We start from the raw sequence: 23,893 nt of genomic DNA, 5'->3' as shown, positions 1-23,893 counted from the left end.
TAATTTACAATTACTACTCTGAAATATGAATTACATCTGTAATAATCACATACATGTAATAGGATGTTAATAGTACATTTCCCTTTTTTAGGAAATGACCTGTATGTATCTGTGTGACATCAATAAAAGGATCAAGTGCTGCATTATCTTCAGTTACATTGATGTTATTTATTTATCGCTGTTGCTTTCGTATAAATGAAGCGGACATACCTGCGTGGCCGCGATCTAATCCTGTTTACATAAAGTAAACCTGCTCCCGAGCAGGTTTACGCTTACGGCTCTGTTGCTATGACAGCAAGTCCCGGATGAGCTTCGGGGAACCGACTGATCCAGGATCACGCGAAATCGTCAACAATCTAATCCGGCTAACCTACTTAGCGAGGTACGAAGAACGGGCCCCAGGTGTGGAGTGGAGCTTGTTGTTGGTGTGTGAAGAAACTGTAAGTTTGCTTTGTTTCCTCCTTTAACAGTTTGTCTTTAGGAACTTTACTGTTTGTTCAGCTCGTGTTTGATTTCTTCACACAACAAACTGTGTGTGTTTGTATTTCCGGTCTCTCCATTAAAGTCAGTGTGTAATGTTTCCTGGCTAACATCAGCTGTGTGCAGCTTAGTTCAGCACAAATCTGCCGCTCCATAGTTCACGGTAACGGACTCACAGCTGGACCAACGAGGCCGAGTGTGTCCGCCACTCTGAGCTACGTTCGTGTTTGTGTACTTGTAGTTTGTACTTTGAGTTCACTCAGAGCCCACAGAGGACGCAGCGTACGTGATGACGTCACAGCCCTTTACCTCCTTTACTGTCACTGTGATTAATATTTACACACGAGACACCTGCAGAGCTCTGACGCTAAGCTAGCCACACAGCATGCTAACACTAAGCTAACGCTAAGCTAACACTAAGCTAACACTAAGAGTTCTTACAGACACGAGTTAAAAAGCTGCTTTTAGTGTGTGATCAGAGTCCAGGACTGAGAGCAACAGCAGAGCTGATGGATGATGAATTACTGGATGGAAGAAGCTTCTCATTAGCAGTGAATCAGTGTGTGTGCAGTTCTCTGCAAACAGCAGGAAGAATTAGTGTGAAGCTTTAACTCTGCTGATCCTCTTTGAATCCTGGATCAGCTGAAATGTTTAAAATGTTGTTCACACGTGTTGGACTGACTGAAGCTTCCAGTCACAGTGAATCAGTGTGTGTCAGTGAATGCATCGTGTGTGCTTCAGGCTCCATCTAGTGGACTGATAGCAGAGCAGCTGATGGCAGCTTCCTCTGCCTCACACTGCTGTCTGACTGCATCCAGCTGACACTGAGATGAAGCAGGAAAGAAGCAGCTGATATTTGGACAGCACACATGATGAAAGGAGGATTTCAGTTGATGTGCACATGAATGATTTGTGTTTCCTCTGCAGGTAGAAAGTGTGTGTGAGCTGAATTGAGCAGCATGGATCAGTGTGAGGACAGAGAGGAGGGAGCCCCTCCCTCTAAAAGCACTCTGTGTGGGGAACATGAGAGCCAGACCAAAGCTCAGAGGTGAGATGACCATCTCTAACTGTCCATGACTCTTCTCCATGTCACAGCTCAGCACTCACATCACTGCTCCATCATTATTCACAGGAACCCGCCTGGACCTCCACCCAGCTCTGTGTCCTTACAGAGTGACCGGTCTGAAGAGCGCTACATTGAATTTAAATCCCAGCCTGTGTCTGCTGCAGAGAGGTGAGCTGTTAGTAACATGAACTCTCTGATTTAAATGATTTGATGTTTCCTGGTTTCTAAAATGCATCTCTGTAGGAAAGCAGTGTCTCAAAGGACACTGCTCTCCTACAGAGATGGACACAAAGGACACACAGGCTCAGCTGTAACTGTCATTTCATCTGGTTTAAGACACATTTGGACCCTCACAGTCACGTCTCCATCCCGCTTTTATTAATGAACTTCCTGTTGCTTGCAGATGACAGGAACACAAAGTGTTTGTGCCACGTGATGCTGCACGAATTGTTTAAATGTCCATGATGGTTTTTCACAGGAACCAGCCTGGACCTCCACCCAGCTCTGTGTCCAATGAAAGTAACCGAGTCAAAGATGCCCTTAAGAGATTTGAGCAAAGACAGTCAGCTCAGAAAAGGTAAGCTAACACCAATAATATCAGCTGATATGTGATGAGAATTTAACTGAAGATTTACAACTTTTTTCAGGATCCATCAGAGACTCAAACCTGGACCCAGCTCTGTGTCCTTACAGAGTGACCGGTCTAAAGATGGCTACATTGATTTTAAAGTCTCTGCTGCAGAGAGGTGAGCTGCTAGTAAGATGAACTCTCTGATTTAAATGATTTGATGTTTCCTGGTTTCTAAAATGCATCTCTGTAGCAGTAGTGTCTCCAAGGACACACAGGCTCAGCTGTAACTGTCATTTTATCTGGTTTAAGACACAATATTATTATAGACACACAATTGGCTGTTTTTAACTATTTATTTTAATCACAGGTGTAAATTTCGACCTCACACATCTCAATCCTAAACTATGATAGAAACAGCTGCTAGCAGTGGGTAGTTTGACTTTAGCCTGGTGGCTAAGCTAACGGTAACAAGCGTGCCAGCTGTGCTCTGTGAGGATGAGACGCTGCTCTAGAAAGCAAACAAAGGTTTGTGCAGCTCCTCTTCAGAAAAGTGTTCAGAGAGCATTAGACAAAGGCTTGTCGTGTGAGACAGGAACACAAAGTGTTTGTGCCACGTGATGCTGCAGGATTTGTTAACATGTCCATGATGGTAACATCTCCTCGTCTAACTGCAAACACATGAGCGCTCCTAACGGCAGCTATCACAGCCACACAGGCAGACTGTGTCTCACTGTTGCATTCAGGGACATTTGTTTTCCTATAAAAAGCTGAACTCTAATCTAAGAGGATGTTACTGACAGGAAACAGCTGCATTATCTGCAGTCTGTGTGATCACAGCTGCTTCAATCATGTTTGTGTCTGCAGAGGTCAGAGGTCACAGTCTGCAGGGTCCAGCTGTCCGTCTGTGAGGAGTGACCGGTCCAAAGGTCGACCTCCAGACTTCAGTGGTGAACCTGGAGCAACGAGGTCAGAGAGCTGTGATGACTCCTTTACATGTTTGTGTTTCCTGGATAAATATGACCTGAAACATCCTCAGATTGTTACAAAGATTCATTAAAAAGAAAACAATGAAAGAGAAAAGATCCAAATGTTCGACTTGGTCATTTGCTGTTTGAGGACAGTGATGCTCATATCTGTGGGGAAAGTGTGACCTGAGTGGGTTCATGTTTGTCTTTAAAGAACAGAGCTGCTCTGATTCTCTTTGTGTCTGATCTGTTAAACAGTCTGAGAGGTCACACAGAGACCCAGCAGCTAAAGCCTGGATCATACTGGCTGCTGTTACTCCATCAGGACAACACTGAACCACAGTGGTGTGGATGTAGTGGATAAATCCCACCATACTGATGCTCAGAGTTAACCACAGGGAACAAAACCAGATGTTACCTTCAGATTGTGACCTTTGGAGTGGACGATGCAGATTTCAATAGAGAATAAATGTTGTTGTTTTTCAGCTGTGAAGAAAGAATCTAATTTTCTGAACTTAAGAATTTATGATGCTGGAAACAACATGGAGACTATAACACAACATTTCCACTGTGTTCATAGAATGAATGTAAAACTGTCAGACATTCATTAAATATGCAAAATGTCTACAGAAGCATCAGAGGGTCAGACGTGAAGCACTCAGTGATTTTGATCAAATGACTCATCAGTTATTGATCTGTACTACACTGATCTACCACGTTAGTAAAGCTGGTGTTCTGGTGGTGGAGGGAGACTCGGATCATGTTCTGGTTTTGGAGCAGTGATCTGCTGATGGTTCAGTTTGATGAGCTTCTTCAAAATCATCCCTGACATCACCACTGAAAGGACGTCCATGAAAACAGACTGAAAATTACTGATATGTTCACAATCTGAGAGTTTAAAACTTGACAGACTTGATTCAGATGAAGTTATTTGAGCAGAAACTCCTGGATCTTTATCCTGTGTTGATCTAATCCTTCATGGTTCCTCCACAGAGTGGAGCAGCAGAGCTCAGAGGTTCCCAGTGGTCAGTCTGCCCAGCAGCATCAAACACAGCTGGACTCCATATTTATGGTCTGTACATGTACAACAACTACTGTTACATCTGTTCTGTTCACAGTCATCTCCATGCTGCTCTTTGTAGACCAGTGGATCGTCAGTGTGTCCAACATGGATTTGATGTTTGGCTCCATGATTTCAGTCTGATTGGCTCATTCATAAATATTCTGTTCCAGCTGCTGGAGGACAACATCATCACTTTTGTGAAGAACGAGCTGAAGAAGATCCAGAAGGTTCTGAGTCCAGGTTACCCAGAATGCTTAGAGAGTCAGAGGAGCAGCAGCAGAGAGGCGTTTGTGAAGATCACAGTGGACTTCCTGATGAGAATGAAGCAGGAGGAGCTGGCTGACCGTCTGCAGAGCAGTAAGAGGATTTATCTAAAGATTTAAGCTGCTGGATAAATGAACATTTTCCAGAGATGGAAGATGGAGCAACATGTTTTAAAGATTAGTTCTTTTTGGAATTGAGTGTTTATTTTTCTTCTCATTCAGAACTTCAAGCTTCTGTTTGTCATCGTAACCTTAAATCCACCCTGAAGAAGAAGTTCCAGTGTGTGTTTGAGGGCATCGCTAAAGCAGGAAACCCAACCCTCCTGAATCAGATCTACACAGAGCTCTACATCACAGAGGGAGGGACTGCAGAGGTCAATGATGAACATGAGGTCAGACAGATTGAAACAGCATCCAGGAAACCAGACAGACCAGAAACAACCATCAGACAAGAAGACATCTTTAAAGCCTCACCTGGAAGAGTCGAACCAATCAGAACAGTGCTGACAAAGGGAGTGGCTGGCATTGGGAAAACAGTCTTAACACAGAAATACACCCTTGACTGGGCTGAAGACAAAGCCAACCAGGACATCCAGTTCATATTTCCATTCACTTTCAGAGAGCTGAATGTGCTGAAAGAGGAAAAGTTCAGCTTGGTGGGACTTGTTCATCACTTCTTTACTGAAACCAAAGAAGCAGGAATCTGCAGCTTTGAAGACTTCCAGGTTGTGTTCATCTTTGATGGTCTGGATGAGTGTCGACTTCCTCTGGACTTCCACAAAACTACAATCCTAACTGACCCTAGAAAGTCCACCTCAGTGGATGTGCTGCTGATAAACCTCATCAGGGGGGAACTGCTTCCCTCTGCTCGCCTCTGGATAACCACACGACCTGCAGCAGCCAATCAGATCCCTCCTGTCTGTGTTGGCATGGTGACAGAGGTCAGAGGGTTCACTGACCCACAGAAGGAGGAGTACTTCAGGAAGAGATTCAGAGATGAGGAGCAGGCCAGCAGGATCATCTCCCACATCAAGACATCACGAAGCCTCCACATCATGTGCCACATCCCAGTCTTCTGCTGGATCACTGCTACAGTTCTGGAGGATGTGCTGGAAACCAGAGAGGGAGGACAGCTGCCCAACACCCTGACTGAGATGTACATCCACTTCCTGGTGGTTCAGGCCAAAGTGAAGAAGGTCAAGTATGATGGAGGAACTGAGACAGATCCACACTGGAGTCCAGAGAGCAGGAAGATGATGGAGTCTCTGGGAAAACTGGCTTTTGATCAGCTGCAGAAAGGAAAGCTGATCTTCTATGAATCAGACCTGACAGAGTGTGGCATCGATATCAGAGCAGCCTCAGTGTACTCAGGAGTGTTCACACAGATCTTTAAAGAGGAGAGAGGACTGTACCAGGACAAGGTGTTCTGCTTCATCCATCTGAGTGTTCAGGAGTTTCTGGCTGCTCTTCATGTCCATCTGACCTTCATCAACTCTGGACTCAATCTCCTGGAACAACAACAAACAACCTCCAAGAAGTCTAAATTATTTAACAAACCAAAACTTCAATCTCTCCACCAGAGTGCTGTGAACAAGGCCTTGCAGAGTCCAAATGGACACCTGGACTTGTTCCTCCGCTTCCTCCTGGGTCTTTCACTGCAGACCAATCAGACTCTCCTACGAGGTCTGATGACACAAACAGGAAGTAGCTCACAGACCAATCAGGAAACAGTCCAGTACATCAAGGAGAAGCTCAGTGAGAATCTGTCTGCAGAGAAAAGCATCAATCTGTTCCACTGTCTGAATGAACTGAATGATCGTTCTCTAGTGGAGGAGATCCAACAGTCCCTGAGATCAGGAAGTCTCTCCACAGATGAACTGTCTCCTGCTCAGTGGTCAGCTCTGGTCTTCATGTTACTGTCATCAGAAGAAGATCTGGATGTGTTTGACCTGAAGAAATACTCTGCTTCAGAGGAGGCTCTTCTGAGGCTGCTGCCAGTGGTCAAAGCCTCCAACAAAGCTCTGTGAGTACATTTGTACTCATGTCTTTACTTTTAACATCCAACTGTGTCAGTAATTTATTTCACCAGGCTTTCTGTCTTTGTATGAATTTGTAAAGTTTTGGGATTTCTCCAATACAACTGTGACCTCTTTGATGCCTCCAGAACTCGGTGTACTCGAGACGCTGGATTCACCATAAACTCTGATCATCACTGCTGCTGTTATGTTATCAGTCTTTGTTTAAACACTTAGGCTGCATGTGCCTGATGTTGTGATACTTCATATTCACATGCATGCTCCTAGATTCATTTCTACTGCAGGTCTATTTTTAGTCACAAATGTTGGTGAAACACTTGCTTTTACATGCATGGTGGGTCCTGCATTAAAGAAAGCATTTGAATTACTCAGTGAATCCTGGCAGCCAGAGAAACATCCTTAGTTCCACTTTAAACTAAACTCTGCTTCGGTCTTCCACAGTGTGCTTGTTGTTTCTTTGTTGTTGTTGGCCTGCTCTCTCCTCTCACTCCAATCTGGTTGCAGCAGATGTTTGTCCCTCCCTGAACCTGCAGACTTGGGTGCAGCACCTCAGTTCATCTTCAGTCTGAAACCAGCTGTTGTAGCTATATCCCCTCAAGCACACCTTCCCTGGTCATCTCTGCTGTGGTTGCTATAAAATTTAATCTTGATTTAAAAAAAAGAACAAAAAACCTCAAGTCAGACTTGATGCCATTTGTTGGCAGCATGGTGCCTGTTTGTCTTTGATGATAAACTGCAGCACAGTCTAAAGCAAACCTTCTGACTTTATTGACTTTATGCATGTATATATTCTTCCTGTTCACCTTGGACACACAACAGCTCTCTGTTTGTTGTGATTGGATCTAGAACAGCCAACATATCCTAATCTAGATGATTTCTAAGGTGGTATCTGGGAGGAAAAGTTAAAATCAGCTTGGATGGCCTGTAATGTATGATGGCCTTGGTTGCACCACATTGATAGCCATGCAGGGTGGTTCACTCCTTGTGCAAGAAGACCGAGGAGTGAGCCACCCTTGGTCAAAGCTTGGTCATTCAAGCTCACTGTTTTCCCCTTGTTGGTTGATGATAGTATTTTTTTTTACCTGACTTATAGTCATCATTGTCTTCAAATTAACTCACACACTGCTGACTGCTGTAGCTTACCTGGCTGAGCAGGTGACCCATGTACTGAAGGTTAGAGTCATGACTCCAGGGCCTGGTTTGAGTCTGCCCAACACCATTTCCTGTGTGTTATTCTGCTCACTTCTTGGTGCGAACAACTGCATGTCAATTTCACAGCTGATCTAACAGTCCGTCACTCGTCTCTCAATCTCCCGTTGGAGATCCACGAGCTTCTCCGAGAGGTTATCAGTTTTGCGCTCAAAGAGCAAAGTCTGAGAACTCACGACCGCCATGAGCTTCTTCAAGATCTTATCCGTGCTGCGTTCAATGAGCCCATTTTGAGAAGTCACGACCCGTCCATTGTTTCAGTCACAGCGGGCAGCCTTGTGGGGGTTTGAACAGCTGATTCCACTTTCTTTAATCTTCAATAAGCTAGGGCCAGGCCAGCTCAGACCAGCAAGAACCCTTTGCTGCTGTGAATGTCCGTGCTGCTAGCTGGAAAGACGCAATTATCTCTGCCATCCCAAAAGAAAACAAGGATAAATTAGAATGTGCGTCATATAGACCAATATCTGTTCTTAATACAGATTACAAGCTGTTTACATCTATCATGGCTCGACGATTAGAAAAGTTCTTACCTACTCTAATTCATAATGATCAAGCAGGTTTTATTTGAGAGCGCCAAATACAAGATAATGTACGACGGACATTACAAATTATTAATCATATTCAAAAGAATAAAATAGAAGCAATGGTAATCAGTATCGATGCAGAAAAATCATTCGATTCAGTTAATTGGAACTTTCTTTACCAAGTCTTGCATACATTTGGCTTTCACGAAAATATAATTAAGACAATACAGGCACTTTATGATAACCCTACGGCAAGGATTAAAATTAATGGCTACCTATCAAATAGTATTAAGCTGCAAAGAGGAACAAGGCAGGGCTGTGCGTGCTCACCATTATTATTTGCGTTATATCTGGAACCATTGGCTCAATATATAAGACAAAATAAAGAAGTAGAAGGTATTAATATCCATGAAAAGGAGCATAAATTAGCCTGCTATGCAGATGATATTTTAATATTTTTGGGTCAACCATCAAACTCTTTACCTAAATTAATGCAATCATTTGAATACTTTGGTCGACTATCTGGATATAGGGTTAATATGAGTGAAACACAGTTGCTTAAGTACAACTATATTCCATCAGAAGAAATTAAAAATAAGTATCAATTAGCATGGCAAACAGAGTACTTTAAATATCTAGGAGTCATAATACCTAAGGATCTTACAGAACTATTAGAACGAAATTATTTACCAATACAGAAAAAAATTAAGGAACATATAGCGAGATGGAATCTAATTCCATATTTAAGTTTATATTCGAGAATAGACTCAATTAAAATTAATATTCTTCCTAAATTATTATATTTATTTCAAACATTACCAATAGAAATTAACCAGAAACAGTTTAATGAATGGGATAAAATTTTGTCAAGATACATATGGCAAGGAAAAAGGCCCCGAATTAGATTTAAAACCCTACAACTTAACAAAGGAAAAGGGCGTGGGGCTTACCTTCTCTTAGGGAATATTATTGGGCAGCACAATTAAGGCCTATGATATGCTGATGTAATCCTTCATATGACGCTCAATGGAAAGTTATTGAGGAGAGTCTGACCTCCATCCCCATATAAGCTATTATAGCATACAGCAGCTTGCAAAATTTAATAAAAACTATTGAAAATCCATGGATCAAGTTGACTTTTAAAATTTGGGAAACAGTAATAAAAGAATATAAACTAGAGGAGGATATAGCAGTTCTTAAGTGGTGTGCACATGACACACATTTTGCTCCAAATAAATTGGACACCAGATTCAAAGATTGGACATATAAAGGATTAACAGCTTTATGTATGGTAATGGAGGAAGGCAGACTAATTAGTTTTGATAAAATGAAAGATAAATATTCATTAGAAACACAGGATTTTTATAGATGTCTACAGATGAGGCATTTTGTCAATAAAACGATAAAAGCTAAGGCTGAACTGAGTAAACAGCTGATAGACGTATTTAAAAGGGCAGTTCAAATAAAAATAGAGGTATTATAGGTGACCTCTATAAAGGATTAACAAATGTGAAATTACACTCAACCTTGTATATCAAAACAAAATGGGAAATGGAGGGAGGAATAGAGATAAAGGAGGAAGAATGGACAACAATATGGGCATATCAATGGAAATGTAGCAGCTCACAGAGCTGGCGGGAATTTGGGTGGAAATGCCTGATGCAGCACGGTGGCACAGTGGTTAGCACTGTTGCCGCACAGCAAGAAGGTCCTGAGTTCAATTCCACCATCAGGCCGGGGTCTTTCTGTGTGGAGTTTGCATGTTCTCCCCGTGTCTGCGTGGGTTCTCTCCGGGTACTCCGGCTTCCTCCCACCGTCCAAAGACATGCAGCTTGTGGGGATAGGTTAATTGGATAATCCAAATTGCCACTAGGTGTGAATGTGTGAATGAATGTGAGCGCGAATGGTTGTCTGTCCTTGTGTGTTAGCCCTGCGACAGACTGGCGAACTGTCCGGGGTGTACCCCGCCTCTCGCCCTATGACAGCTGGGATAGGCTCCAGCGCCCCCCGCGACCCTGAAAAGGATAAGCGGAAGCGAATGGATGGATGGATGCCTGATAAGATATTTTATTACACCTCACCAAAAATCTCACTATGAAGGTAACCCTCCCGCTTGCTGGAGAAATTGTGGAAATACGAATGCAAATCACTATCATATTTTCTGGGACTGTCATGTTATTAAAACTTATTGGAAGGGAATACATGCAGCAATACAAGAGACATTTGGAAGATATTTACCTTTGGAAAGTAAAACTCTACGTTTTGGACTTATGCCAGAAGGATGGACAAAGAACGATAAATACTTGTTTAATATTTTACTGGCAGCAGGCAAAAAAGCCATCACAAACAAATGGCTTTCTTCAGAGAGCCCAGCTATGAACATGTGGATGAACACCACACTGGACATTTACAGAATGGAGAAAATGACAGCAGATGTGAACTACAAGAGGGACCTGTTTGTATCACGATGGAAGAAATAATAATAATGGGTTGCATTTATATAGCGCTTTTCGAGACCCTCAAAGCGCTTTACAATTCCACTATTCATTCACTCTCACATTCACACACTGGTGGAGGCAGCTACAGTTGTAGCCACAGCTGCCCTGGGGCAGACTGACAGAAGCGAGGCTGCCATATCGCGCCAACACCAGTAGGCAAGTAGGGTAAAGTGTCTTGCCCAGGGACACAACGACCAGGACAGAGAGCCCAGGGATCGAACCAGCGACCTTCCGGTTACAGATGCGATTCCCAACCCCCTGAGCCACAGTCGCGCAAATGGATGGACTACATTAGAAAACGCAGGCCAGTTTTTGCTTTTGCATTAGATTTTGACTTTGTTAACTACTAGAAGACTAGAGGAAAAATTAGTTACATTAATGGAAACAAAAACACACTCCCTATATTTATTTATTTTTCTTTCCTTTTTCTTTTTCCTTATGCATTTTTTATTTATGTTGTTTGTTGTTTCCTGTTTTGCTTCTTTTTCTTTTCTTCTTCTTCTTTCATTCTTATTGTATGGATATTTTAGTTGTTTAAATATAGAAAAAAATATATGTACTGAAAGATAGCTGAAGTTGATGGTATTGTATAGTGATTCTAAAATGTCAATAAAAAAAAAAAAGTTGGAATGAAATGAGTCCAAGTCTTCTGCTGATTCAGCATCACATTCATCTTTGCTCCTTGTTCTGCATCCCCACCATGGACTTCATTCCTTTCCAAGCCAGCCTTGAGTGTCCTTTATTCAGCTCATCCTCTGCTTTACTTTTACACCTGATTTTAGCTGCTTTTCTTCTCTCCCTCATAACAAGACAGCTTCTTCTGCCTGAGAACATGTTGGAGTGATTTACTAATCCAGGGCTGATTTTTGGGGGAAAATAGTTCCCATTTTCAAAGTAATCCCCATTTTTCCCAGAATGAAATGTAAGTAGAAATAAATGATCTAAGTGAGAACATGAGCCTTTAAAAAGGCTCTTCTGAGGCTGCTGCCAGTGGTCAAAGCCTCCAACAAAGCTCTGTAAGTACATATGTGATCATAGCTTTAGCTTTTAAATGTTTATTCTAGTTAACACAGATCAGGTGGAACAACTCAAATAAAATATCAAAAATATTAAGTGGTCATCGGTACTCAGTTTGTTCAATACTGAATACAATGGAGCACAAATTGTCCACGTTTCTGAAATATTTCTGGGTGTAACTGTCACCAAAGTGCAATTTAGACCTGGCCTGTGGTTGTTATCTAAGTGATAATCATCAATTCTACTAAAACAAATACAAAATAAAGAAATTTGACACATTCTGTTGATATCAAAAGCACACTGAACAATTCAGTGTTGTTTTACTGCTGTTCTCTCTTCACTTCTTCTCCTCTGATTCTCTCCACATGTTGCTCTGCATCAGTGCTCAGTTTCCTGACAAAACAAGATGAAATATTGCTAAATATAATAGTATCTCATTACACTTCAACATACGTGTTTTATTTTTGTAATTGTTTATCTGTTGTTTTTCAGACTGAGTCACTGTGACCTGTCAGAGAGAAGCTGTGAAGCTCTGGCCTCAGGTCTCAGCTCTCAGACCTCTAATCTGAGACAGCTGGACCTGAGTAACATCAACCTGAAGGATTCAGGCGTGAAGCTTCTGTCTGAAGGACTGAAGAGTCCACGCTGTACACTGGAAACTCTCAGGTGAGATCAAGCATTTTTCTTTCATCAACTGACAGAATTAGCAGATTAATAATAAGGCAGTCCTCTAATAAGAGGAGAAGTGGAGGTGTTTTGAAGGGCAACGTACTCTTATGTTAACAAGACAGGAAGTAGTTCCTGGGAACTGCTTCCTTTGTTATTGTCTAAGTAGAAACATGATGGTGAAACAGTGATGAGTTTGCAGAGGTGGATCCACACAACACAACAATGCTGTTGCGTGCTGAAAGCAGACTTCTCACAGATTCTGAGGCTGCAGGTTTCATCATTGTCCAACCAAAATTCACTGAACCAGCAGTAAATGAACGTCCAAAACGACGCTTCATGTTTAAAAAACAGATGATCAGGGGGATTTGTGTTTACATCTTTTTTGTGTGATATGTTCACCTGCTGTTTCAGCTGTTTGGTGGTTGTTGAGATGGTTTTGTGACCTTTTAGCTGAGATTCTGACGTTTCTGTAGATACCACACATGTCTAATTACTTTGTACAGCATGAATGGCCATAACGAGGTTTTTAACAGTAAGAAAAGTTGTAAAACTTCAGAAAATATAGTTAAAAGTCCAAAACCTTCTACGTCTGGTGGCTTGTGGTAAGGAGCAGATCAAACGAGTAAAGAATTACGTTATAATTATAAATGGCTTCAACAGCACATTCAGGTCTGTGAGACTCATTCAGACACTGAGCTGTGGCTCTGTGCTACATGCACATATTTCTGCATCTCTGCCATTCAGACACACTTTATATATAGTTTATTTTATGTAGTATTCAATACTGAACTGTACATTTAGTCTTTTTAAAGGCAGCAATTTGTATTCAGTGTTTTCATAAAAGCCTTATTTTTATCCATTTACTGCTATTAGGAAGAACACGTGAGGTTTAAGACCTGGACCAGTTTGAAACCTTTTGTCCTCCACAGTGGAAAATGGGTGGAAATAAAAATGGGTCTCACTTTAGCCAGCTCCTAATTTTATCAGTTCTACTCTCAGCGTCTCCTGTATATCTCCTGTATAAATGTTGCACTCAGCTTTGTGGTCTCCAATATCACTGAAATGCAGCCAGATGCTGCTCATTTTGCCTTTTCACTCTTTCCTGACACGCTTGCATTTCAATACAGCTCCCATTTCTCTGTGTACTGGTCTCTACCACTACCCTTGCTGTCTATGGGACATTTCCGTCCTCTTTCACATAATGGTATGATCCCAGTCTGTCTCTGAAAGTGTTTGGCCACATGGTTTGCTCATCAGAATAAAACCTCAGCCGTGCTCACATTGATTATCAGCAAGCCTGAAAATTCATCAATATTTGACATATGAAATTATCTCAAGGGCTGGATTTGGCCCACGGGCCATATGTTTGACACCCCTGGTTTACACAGTTTGGTATTCAATGTACAAGTGAGCTAGCTCTCAGCTAACTAGCAGACAAGCTAACTGCTGGGACTGCGTCTTTCTAACAAGAGCGTCAGACACTCAGACTGGTTTCCTTTGTGGATGATGATGTGTTCTCACACTGATCCTTCATGCTGATGCTGCCATCCACCCACTGCTCCTGGATTCCTCATCATCATCTCCATCAGCCCTCACAATACTCCACCTTAATCAGCTTCATGTTCAGCAGCCTGGATGGACAGTAATTCTTTCCATGGGTTATGGTGGGACATTGAGAGCTGAAGTCAAACAGCAGTGAGAATGAAAGACTGATTCATTTCTATTTAGTCTTGTGCTGTGCAGCTTTGTTCAGAGCATTAAGGCCCAGCAAAGATCACTGAGGTCATAGAGTCCTGATGAAACCTGTGTGCTTATAGAAACTGAGACCAGATGAACCAGAATAGAAGGACATTAAAATGAAGTGTCAGCTACACAAAGGCAAAGCTATTCAGTTGTTGCTGTGAGTTATTTAAATGGAGGATGGAGTCAGACTTTAAGCTGCTGGACTCAGTCACTATATCCTGTTGTCCTCATAGAACCTGGACACACAGACTCACCTGTGACACAGTGACACACAGTGTGGGCTACACACACATTAGAAAGTGGATCAGTCACACTTGTGCAATCATTTGTTGTGCTGGGAAACCATGAACACTTTGAATCACATTAATGGCTTTGTTACAGCAACATTCAATCATGAGATCAAAAGTAGTGCATTGTGTACTTATTTTAATAGTACTGCAGTATGAGAAGTGCAACATTCAGTGTGCAGAAACAGATCAGGTGCTTTCTAACAGCAGTGTTCCCTTTAACACAGCAGCAGTTCAAATATTTCTGTCAGTCTGAGCTGAAACATGAATCTAATCAAATATCAAATCAAAGTTCTTTGCCTCTGCCAGGACGTTAACATTTGATCTAGTTTTTTACAAAGTTCCCTCAGCGTCCAGAGCCACCAACATACCTTTGATCAACAGCAAGTGAACATTTATAAATGTGTGTTTCCAGAACAGGAAGCAGCAGAACTATTGTTCTGTTATCAGGCAGCAGCACAAACGCTCATCAGCTCATTTACTGTGCAGGACTTTGAGTGTGTGAAGTGTGTGTTTGTGCTGGATTTCCTTTGGAGAATCTCAGTCAGAAACCAGACAAAGAAAAACTCTTTCAACAGTCCAGGTTGAGTTGACAACATGAACTGCATTTATCTTCCTCTGACTTGACATGTTCTTCCTCCTCTGCACCGAGCCAGCTGCTGAGACTCACAAGCTCATTGACATTTTCTGATGATAAAGAAACTCTCTTCTTCTGCACAATATGAGCAGCAACAGAGAAGAAGCTTTCACAGGTACAGATGTTGCAGCTGTGGCCAAGTACATGTGCTGCATGTTGGAGCAGCACTCTAATGGACAGGCCTCTGTACTGATGGTGGGCTCTGCTCTGTATCCACCACACTGTTCTCAGCTGAGTCTTCCTCCTGTTCACACTCTGATGAAGCACCAACAGGGCCAACTTCTTCTCTGGTGGCTCGGATGTTGTTGCTTCCACAGGTTTCCCTCCAACAACCCTCTGTTCCTGCAGTGAGTTCAGTAAGATCTGGGTAAACACTTGAGCTCCTTGAATCTGGCTCCAGCAGCAGTTTTCACATATACAATGTTGGCATTTTGCTTGCGTGTCTCCAGGTCTGTTCTGAATGTAGACTTGAATTTGACCACGTAGGCGGGGTCATCATCTGAGCTCTGCATCACGTGAGAGAGATGACAAAACACAGAATCACAGAGCATGAAACCAACGTTTCTCCTCCCAGAAGTTCAGTCACAGACCTGCAACAGAAACAAGAAGATTCAAATGACGCAGAGCTTTCATTTACTTATATCCACAAACATGTCCTCTACATATTCATGCTGTATTTACACACACATACAGAGGCTGTTTGTCTCTCACACACAGACAGGACACTGAGAAATACATCATGTTAAATATACCTGCAGGCTTCCAGCTGTGCGCTTTGTCCCTGTTAGCTGTGATTGCCATGGCAACCTTGGTGTTGTGCGCGATGCAGGGACGTGTTCAAAGGCAGACGTCTGGCAGCAGCATCATATTTGATGCACTATCTGTACTGAGTGTGCTGACTTTATTTCAAATGTCCCACTGCTGTGCAACATGAATCACATGTTCTGCACGTTTCTGTAACTCCCAGGTAACCATGGTTACCCAGCCACGCCCAGTAGTCTCCAGAGAGACCAACAGCTGGTTCATGTTGTAACACCGTGGCTTTCGTAGTCTCTCCTTTTTCTACAGCTCATGTGTTCTTCTTGTGATGCTGCGTCTTGAGGCTCATACATGTCGTCATTTGTTGATCCTAAGAACGTTCCTCAGACCGACTTCTTCAACAACAGATAACTTTAGTTGTATCAACACTGCCTCCTGGAACAGTTTAAAATGAACATGTCAAAGATCTGTACCTGTCTCCATGTTTCTGTCCCCGCCCCTTTCTTTCTGTCCTGGGTCATGTGAGCGCTGCAGTAGTATTAGGCCCACCCTCAATGCTCCCATTGGCTGAGACGCATAATGACGCCCATTTCAAGCCTCCTTGTTCTGTCAGCTGTGATTGCCATGGCAACCTTGGTGTTGTGCGCGATGCAGGTTAAGTTGCCCTAAAAATTAGACTTAGGTGACAAACTGATGTGATCTCCATGTTTCCTTTGTTGGACTGTGGGCGAGTGTCAGAACTGAATGTACTGAGTAACATGTAGAGTTTAAACATGTGTCAGTTCCAGTTTTAGAGCTCTAAAGTGCAGCTATCATGTTAGGAATATGTTAGGAATAGACAGGAACACTGAGCACACTGAGGTCAAATCTTTATTTTACCACTTGCTGCATTCTTGATGTTCATGAATTCAGCAGCTTCATGATTGTCTGCAGCATTAATCTCATATTTCCATTAAAAGTGTTGAATTTGACTGTTTGATGTTCTTTATGATCTCTGGCACCAGTTCATCTGTAGGCTGAGCTCAGTCCATCCATTTAGTGAAATGATGTTTAAAGGTCTCCTTGTTCTGTCAGCGTGCACAGATCCTGAAGCAGAAAGCCTGGGTTACAGAGAAATGATCATCACTGTGATGATGCTCATCATCTCTGACTGGGATTTGAGGTTTTGTCAGAGCAGCAAAGAAAGCCTGGCTATGTTGGACTGGGTGTGGAAGCAGCTCCCAGTTTGAGTTCAGGAGACAGACACCCTCTCTACTTTGAAGATCAGCTTCAAACTTTCCTTTTTGATAAAGCTTATAGTTCGAGCTGGATCAGGTGACCCTGAACCATCCCTTTTTTTTTTTCTTTTTTTTTTCTAAATGACATCAGAAACAGCAGTATGCGACATTACGTGATGGCAGAGCTTCAGTTCATCCTTTGTCATTTTTTTTTTTTTTTTTTTTTTTTTTTTTTTTAATAAATAGGACAGGGGGAATGAATGAGAGAGAGAGGGGGAGAGAAAGAAAGAAAACCAAAGGGGAGAAGAGACGGTGAGAAGGGGGGGAAGAGAGAAAAAACAAACAAACAACAAAAAAAAAACTCCTGGGTCACCTGTATGGAGAAAAACAAACAAACAGAGGAGACAGCAAACAACAAAGAGCAACATAATAATAGAAAAAAAAGCACCATCACAATAAACTAGCTAGTCATAGATATAAGTATTTACTAAGTAATAAACGATATTGTGCAGCACGCAAGATAGACAGCGCACAGTGTGCTTTGAGGCAGCAGCCAAGAAAGCTTTAGTCCGCGTCTGTGAATACACCTGTGTGCATACCTGTGTGGATCAGCATGCTTGCATTCCAAAGGTTTCTCCATGTAATGATCTGCTAGGGAGTGTGGGGGGGCCACAGCCCCGTCCTCCAGGGTGTGAAGCGGGTATGGAGGAGATCAAAACTCCAGACATCCAGAGGCCCCCAGAACACAAGAGACCATGGAAGACCAACAGAGGGGCAGCCGCGCCACTGTCCCAGTAAGAGCTGAGGAGAGTCCCAGATGAGGGCTCGCCCAGCAGCCGCGGAGCAGAAGTCAGGGGGAGTTGCAGTGACGCGCCCGTGAGCTCCGCCGGCCCCCAGCTGCGCCTGAGTGACCGAGCCCTAGGCCGAGAGGCCGGGGGCACCCCACCTCCAAAGGGGCCCGAGCGAGCCCCAGGCCCCAGGCCCCGACAAGCGGCCGCCAAGGAGTGAGCCGGTGTGTACCCGGACGCCCACCCCCAGACACAAAGAACCACCAACACACCGACACCTGAGGGAGTCCGCCACCGGCAGGGGAAGTGGTGGTGGGTGGAGATAGGCCTCCAAACCTTGGAGGGCCTGAGGTGTCCCCAGAGAGGTGGCGTCTGATACCCAACCTGACATATAGACACAGACATACAGGCACACACAGATACAAACATCCATTCCCACCCTCATGCTCTCATATGCACTCACTCCACACTCAACCAACGTGGAGACAGACATAAAGAGACGCTGTACACACAATCACACTCCCCAAGCGTACTCTACAAACCGGGTCTAGGTACCCTTGCCCCTGGAGGGGGGAATTGCACCCAGACCCAGGTGGTGTTACCCTTTTCCCTGCGGTGGGGAGAGGCAGACCACCCCGACTCCGCAGCAGCAGGGAGGCCCCACACCCCAGACCGCAGTCGGACGGCCAACTCCTCCTACTAGCCCTCCCGCTCCAGCAGGCCGCAGAGAATGGGGGTGGGAGAAGACTCCAAACCTCCCTCCACCCGCTCATTGTAGTGTTGATGCATATGTGTTCTAAGGTGCAATTAAAACCCAGGAGGGCATGGAGCTACCTGCCAAGGAGCAGCAGGTAAGCGCATAGTCCCTCCTGCTAACCCTCAATGACTAAGTGTATTTAAAATTGAGAGGTGGGCAACGACGTCAGGGGTGAGGTATACACCCTGATGGTGATTTGGACTCCGTGATTGTGCCCACCCCCAAGATCCTATATGTATGTGTAATGAGAGTGTGAATAATGTGAATGTCTAAGTTGTGGGATAAAATTGAGGCAGAGGCAGCCAGAAGGGGACGGGGGGGGGGGGGGTAGCCTCCTCTGCACCCTGGTGACATACCCCCACTCCAAGGCCCTGCATGTGTGGGTGGTTGTGGAGGAGCGGGAAGAGGGAGGCCATCCCTGAGTTGTGCTGCTATAGGCTCAGGCTGTTGGTGGACTTCCCATGATGCTCTGCTTTCTTCTCCCCTCTTTTCACTCCTGATGCTTTTATATGTCACTACTGCATGTCCTTAACTTTTGTCTCTCTGTTTTGTTCATGTCTCTCTGAGCTCATCTCTTCTCTTTCCCCTCACCCTGCAACCAGTCATGGTAGATGCTCCTCCTGGAGCCTGTTTTCACTGGGAGGATCTTTGTGTCAAAGGGAGTTCTTCTTCCCACCATCACCAAGTGCTGCTCACAGTGGAGGCGGTTACCTTACACTGTTAAACAGCTTCAGATGACTGTTGTTGTCTGTTGGGTATTGTCACTTATAAATAAAGTTACAATGGATGGATAGATGTTATTGTGACAAAGAGAAAACAACTGTTGACAGATTGATTGTTGTTTTGTGTGTCTGCAGTCTGTCAGGCTGTCTGATCACAGAGGAAGGCTGTACTTCTCTGGCCTCAGCTCTGAGCTCCAACCCCTCCCATCTGAGACAGCTGGACCTGAGCTACAATCATCCAGGTGATTCAGGAATTAAGCTGCTTTCGGCTGGACTGAAGGATCCAGGCTGGAGACTGGACACTCTCAGGTATGGAGAGAAAATCTGATAGAGGAGGAAGAGCTGGAAACATTTCCTGTGTCTTTCACTCACTTCCTGTTTGTTTCCTGCAGATGACACATGAACAATCACACATGCAGGAATATTTTCAGGGACAGACACACTAGTCTAGCTGGATAGTTCATGGATATTTATGTAGGGGTCTCCAAGGAGTCTGTTTGCAGGAACATTTAGGTCACAGGTGTACCTGATATAGATACCAGTGTACCTAATAAAGTGTCAGCTAACATTTGGAAATGGAAGCTAAAATAATGACAAACTGTACATTCACAGCTGAATTCACAATAAATTTGTTCTCAAGTGCACATTTTTCTGTTATTGTTCTCAAACAACAGAATGAGAATGAAATATTGATTCTAACAGGGCCCATAAACAGCATTAGCTTAGCAGCATTAGCTTATCAGAGTTTCCATCATGGTCACACAAATCCTTAGCAGAGAAAAGTGGCCTACTTAGCAATAGCTGCTCAAGTTGTATAAAGAAAGGGAAAACAGTATTAGCATTAGCTGCTAATGGCAGCTTACTTAGCATAAACTCTTCACATCTTTATAATGCAACGGAAAGGAGTCACTCATGGAAGCCTATTTAGCATTAACATCTCACATCATTATAACACAAGAGAAAAGGGTATTAGCATAAGCTACTAATGCTTATTCACCTCAAATTAGCTTTAGCTGCTAATGGCAGCCTACTTAGCATTAACTCCTCACTAATATAATGCTAATTCACATCAAATTAGCATTAGCTGCTCATATTGTTATAAGGAAAGAGAAAACGGTATTAGCATTAGCTACTAATAATTATTCAGCCCTAATTAGAATAAGCCTCTAAAAGCAGCCTACTTAGCATTAACTCCTCACATCGTTGTTACCCAACGGAAAAGAGTATTAATATTAGCTACTATCATTTTTAATAAGTAAGAGAAAACAGTGTTAGCATTATTGAATAATGCTAATTCACACTAAATTAGAATTAGCTATTTACAAGAGCGTGCTTAGAATTAGCCGCTCACATTGTTAAAAAGTAAGGGAAAACAGTATTAGTATTAGCACATAATGCTAATTCACGTCAAAGTAGCATTAGTTAATAATGGCAGCCTACTTAGCATTAACTGCTCACTAATATAATGCTAATTCACATCAAATTAGCATTAGCTGCTCACATTGTTAAAAGGGAAGGGAAAACAATATTAGCATTAGCTGCTAATAATTATTCACCTAATTAGAGTAAGCCCCTAATGGCAGCCTAGTTAGCATTAACTCCTGACATCGTTATAATGCAGGGGAAAAGGGTTACCATTATCAGATAATGCTAATTTACATCAAATTAACAATAGTTAATAATGGTAGACTTCGTATCATTAGCTGCTGTCATTCTTACAAAGCAAAGGAAAACAATATGAGCATTAGGTGCTAATGCTTTTTCATCTAAAATTAGCATTAGCCACTAATGGCAGCCTACTTAGCATTAACTCCTCACTAATATAATGCTAATTCACGTCAAATTAGCATTAGCTGCTAGCATCAGCCTACCTAGCACTAGCTGTTCACATTGTTAAAAGGGAAGAGAAAACGATATTAGCATTAGCTACTAATAATTATTCACCCCTAATTAGAATTAGCCGCTAATGGCAGTATACTTAGCATTAACTCCTCACATTGTTATAATGTAAGGGAAAAGAATTAGCATTATCTAATAATGTTGACCTTGGCCCACTGGAAAAGTTAAGAACTAAAGATTTAGGAGTGTTTCTCGATAGCTCTTTCTCATTTGAGAAACAAATGAATTCTGTTATTAAAACCAGCTGTAAGGTTTATATTGTTGATTGATGCTTAGAAATATTTACTCATATATGCTTAGAGTTGTATAATCGATTGCATGATGATATAGGTTTGATCCTTAGTAGTGTGTAAAGACTCTGTGTGCCTTCCAGAGTGCTCTGGCATGCACACACCACTTGGGGCCATGAGAGAGGTCGTACCCTCTCTTACAGATTTATGGTGTAGGACAGGGGTCTCAAACTCAATTTAGCTGGGGGCCGGTGCAGGCAGAGTCTGGGTGAGGCTGGGCCGCAGTAGGTTTTCCACAAGAAAGGCATGGTTAAAAAATTCCAATCTTCTCAAATCTCTTTATTTTTATTTTTTAACACAAAATATGAAAAATAAATAAACAAATTAAGAATTAATAAGAAAATAAATCAATCTGTAATACATAAATAAAACAATAATAAGATATTTTTCAGTCTTCTATATCTGCTGTGTTTAGATTGAAATGTCTGTATTAACAGTTCTATAACCTTCTTCTGAACATGAATGGAACACTGGAGAAAATGAACTGTTCTTCTGAACATGGCTTCTCTTGCCTACTCCTTGCTGCTAGAGACCTGGCAGCGTTTCCTCTCGCATAGCCGAGCCAGATTTGGCCTGAGGGAGGAAGCAGTTGCGACCCTCAGTATGTCTTGAAGATGATCATCCGTAAGTCTGGACCTGTACTTGGACTTATTGAAGTTCAAAGTGGAGAAGAGCTTTTGGCACAAGTATGTGCTACCAAAAAGGCACATGGTCCGCTTGAACATTCGGGAAAGCCGAGGGAAACTAGGGCTCAAGTCTCTCAAAAATTGTCCAAGCTTGTCTGCTTTTCCACTCACCTCCCTGAACTTTGCTTTGAGTTCAGAGTTGCACTGCAGCTCAATGAGCTCCATTTGAAGCACAGAAGGGGCATCTTGCACATCAAAGGAGAAGGGGTCCGCAAACATTTGAAAGGTGGCTCTGTGTGTCTTGAAGTCAGCAAATCTGTGATCAAATTCCTCCTGTAGCCTCAAAATGACATCAACATACTCGTCAGCACTGAATGGTGTGCCTGCATCCACGAGTGCCTTGCATGCTGGGAAATGGCAAAGGTTTGTCTGAGAGAGCTGAGCTTTCCAGAGCGCCAGTTTTGTGGAGAATGCTCTCACGTTGTCATAGGCAGCACTGACAAGTTGCCCCTGGCCTTGTAACGTCTTGTTCAGTACATTAAGCTCATGTGTCATATCAACAAGAAAAGCTGAGTCCATGAGCCATTTTGGGATCAGTTAGCACAGGAACACTAACTCCATCCTTCTCCATGAAGGCTTCACTTCTGCTCTCAACTCAAAAAGTCTCTTTAATACATTTCCCCTGCTGAGCCAACGTACCTCAGTGAAGTCGAGCACATCCCCATATTCTGACTCCATTTCCTCTAAAAAAGCTCAGAACCTTCGGTGCTTTAAGCCCCTGGATCTGATTTGGTTGATGCATTTCACAACAATAGACATCACATTGTCAAACTTCAGGCATTTGCTGCAAAGGACCTGCTGATGGATGATGCAGTGCAGAGCAATGGCCTCCTCCACGCCTTCCTCTTCCAGTTTGTTTTGTGCCACCAGTCCATGTTTCCTCCCTGTCATTGATGGCGCTCCATCTGTTGTTATTCCAACAAACCTCTTCCATGGCAAACCAACATTCTCAATGGCATCACACAGCTTGTAAATATCTGCTGAGCGGTGGTCTGGCCATGCATTGGAATTACTGTGAGCAGCTCCTCCATCACTTCAAAACTGTCATCAACACCACGGACATACATTGGGAGCTGGGCAGTGTCGGTGATGTCTGTGGTCTCATCAAGAGCGACTGAGTATACACTGAAACATTTGGCTTTCTCACACAGTTGGTCATAAATGTCACTTGACAGGTCAGAAATGCGATCTGCTGCGGTGTTGGCAGAAAGGCTGATGTTGCTAAACTGACCTTTCTTTCCCGGACAGACTATATTTGCAGCCTGCAATATGCACTTTTAGACAAATGCACCTTCTGTGAATGGCTTCCCTGCTTTAGCAATCAGTTCACTAACCACGTGGCTCCGACTGCTGCATTATTCTCTTTGGTTGCTTTCTTGGAGAAATCTTGCTGCCTCAGTAGATCTGTTTTAAGACTGGCAACCCGGTTCGCTCTCTCGTCTCCCTGGTATTTTGCATCCAGCTCAGCATGTCTAGTTGTGTAATGACGTTTCAAATTGTATTCCTTGTGCAGCGCAACTTTCTCTGTGCAAATAAGACAGGTCGGGGTGCCCCTGTGCTCAACAAAGAAATATTGCATTTCCCACTTTTCCTGAAATTGTCGGTGCTCATCACCAACCTTTCTCTTCACCGCAGGCTTTGAAAAAGACATGTTTGGGGCTATGTGACATTTATAATTCTACTTGGTGTCACTGTCGCATTGAAGTTTCAATCAAGCGTTTAGCCGACGGACGGGGAACGTCTCAAC

At 43.1% G+C, this 23,893-nt stretch overlaps 2 protein-coding genes across 2 annotated transcripts in view; both read left to right on the top strand.

The window, feature by feature from the left end:
• The first annotated feature begins 319 nt into the window (after positions 1-319).
• On the top strand, positions 320-6,874 carry LOC146679807 (protein NLRC3-like). The gene is made up of 8 exons (XM_085450181.1): positions 320-440; positions 1,408-1,528; positions 1,613-1,714; positions 2,025-2,123; positions 2,194-2,292; positions 4,076-4,154; positions 4,316-4,502; positions 4,631-6,874. Exons 2-8 carry the CDS (start codon positions 1,440-1,442, stop codon positions 6,433-6,435), a joined length of 2,460 nt encoding a protein of 819 aa, XP_085306307.1. The 5' UTR covers positions 320-440; positions 1,408-1,439; the 3' UTR covers positions 6,436-6,874.
• Positions 6,875-10,956: 4,082 nt separating this feature from the next.
• Positions 10,957-23,893, top strand: part of LOC146679806 (stonustoxin subunit beta-like) — a 19,101-nt gene continuing 6,164 nt past the window's right edge. The window contains exons 1-4 of the mRNA XM_085450435.1: positions 10,957-10,979; positions 11,656-11,691; positions 12,185-12,358; positions 19,407-19,580. Of these exons, the coding sequence (XP_085306561.1) occupies positions 10,957-10,979; positions 11,656-11,691; positions 12,185-12,358; positions 19,407-19,580 (407 nt within the window). The remainder of the gene's footprint in view (positions 10,980-11,655; positions 11,692-12,184; positions 12,359-19,406; positions 19,581-23,893) is intronic.

This window comes from Copadichromis virginalis, unplaced genomic scaffold (assembly GCF_057382275.1).
Source record: "Copadichromis virginalis isolate Kocher_CV1m ecotype Utaka unplaced genomic scaffold, C_Virginalis_male_GT1.1 unmapped_scaffold_1, whole genome shotgun sequence".
NCBI classification, from domain to species: domain Eukaryota; kingdom Metazoa; phylum Chordata; class Actinopteri; order Cichliformes; family Cichlidae; genus Copadichromis; species Copadichromis virginalis.
Note: the sequence above shows the minus strand (reverse complement) of the source record. Positions and strands in the feature narration are given on the sequence as shown.

Coding starts and splice junctions, on each gene's coding strand:
- LOC146679807 (XM_085450181.1), top strand. CDS start 1,440: ATGGATCAGTGTGAGGACAGAGAGGAGGGAGCCCCTCCCTCTAAAAGC. Junction 1,529..1,612: donor AGCCAGACCAAAGCTCAGAG/GTGAGATGACCA, acceptor CATTATTCACAG/GAACCCGCCTGGACCTCCAC. Junction 4,155..4,315: donor AGCTGGACTCCATATTTATG/GTCTGTACATGT, acceptor ATTCTGTTCCAG/CTGCTGGAGGACAACATCAT.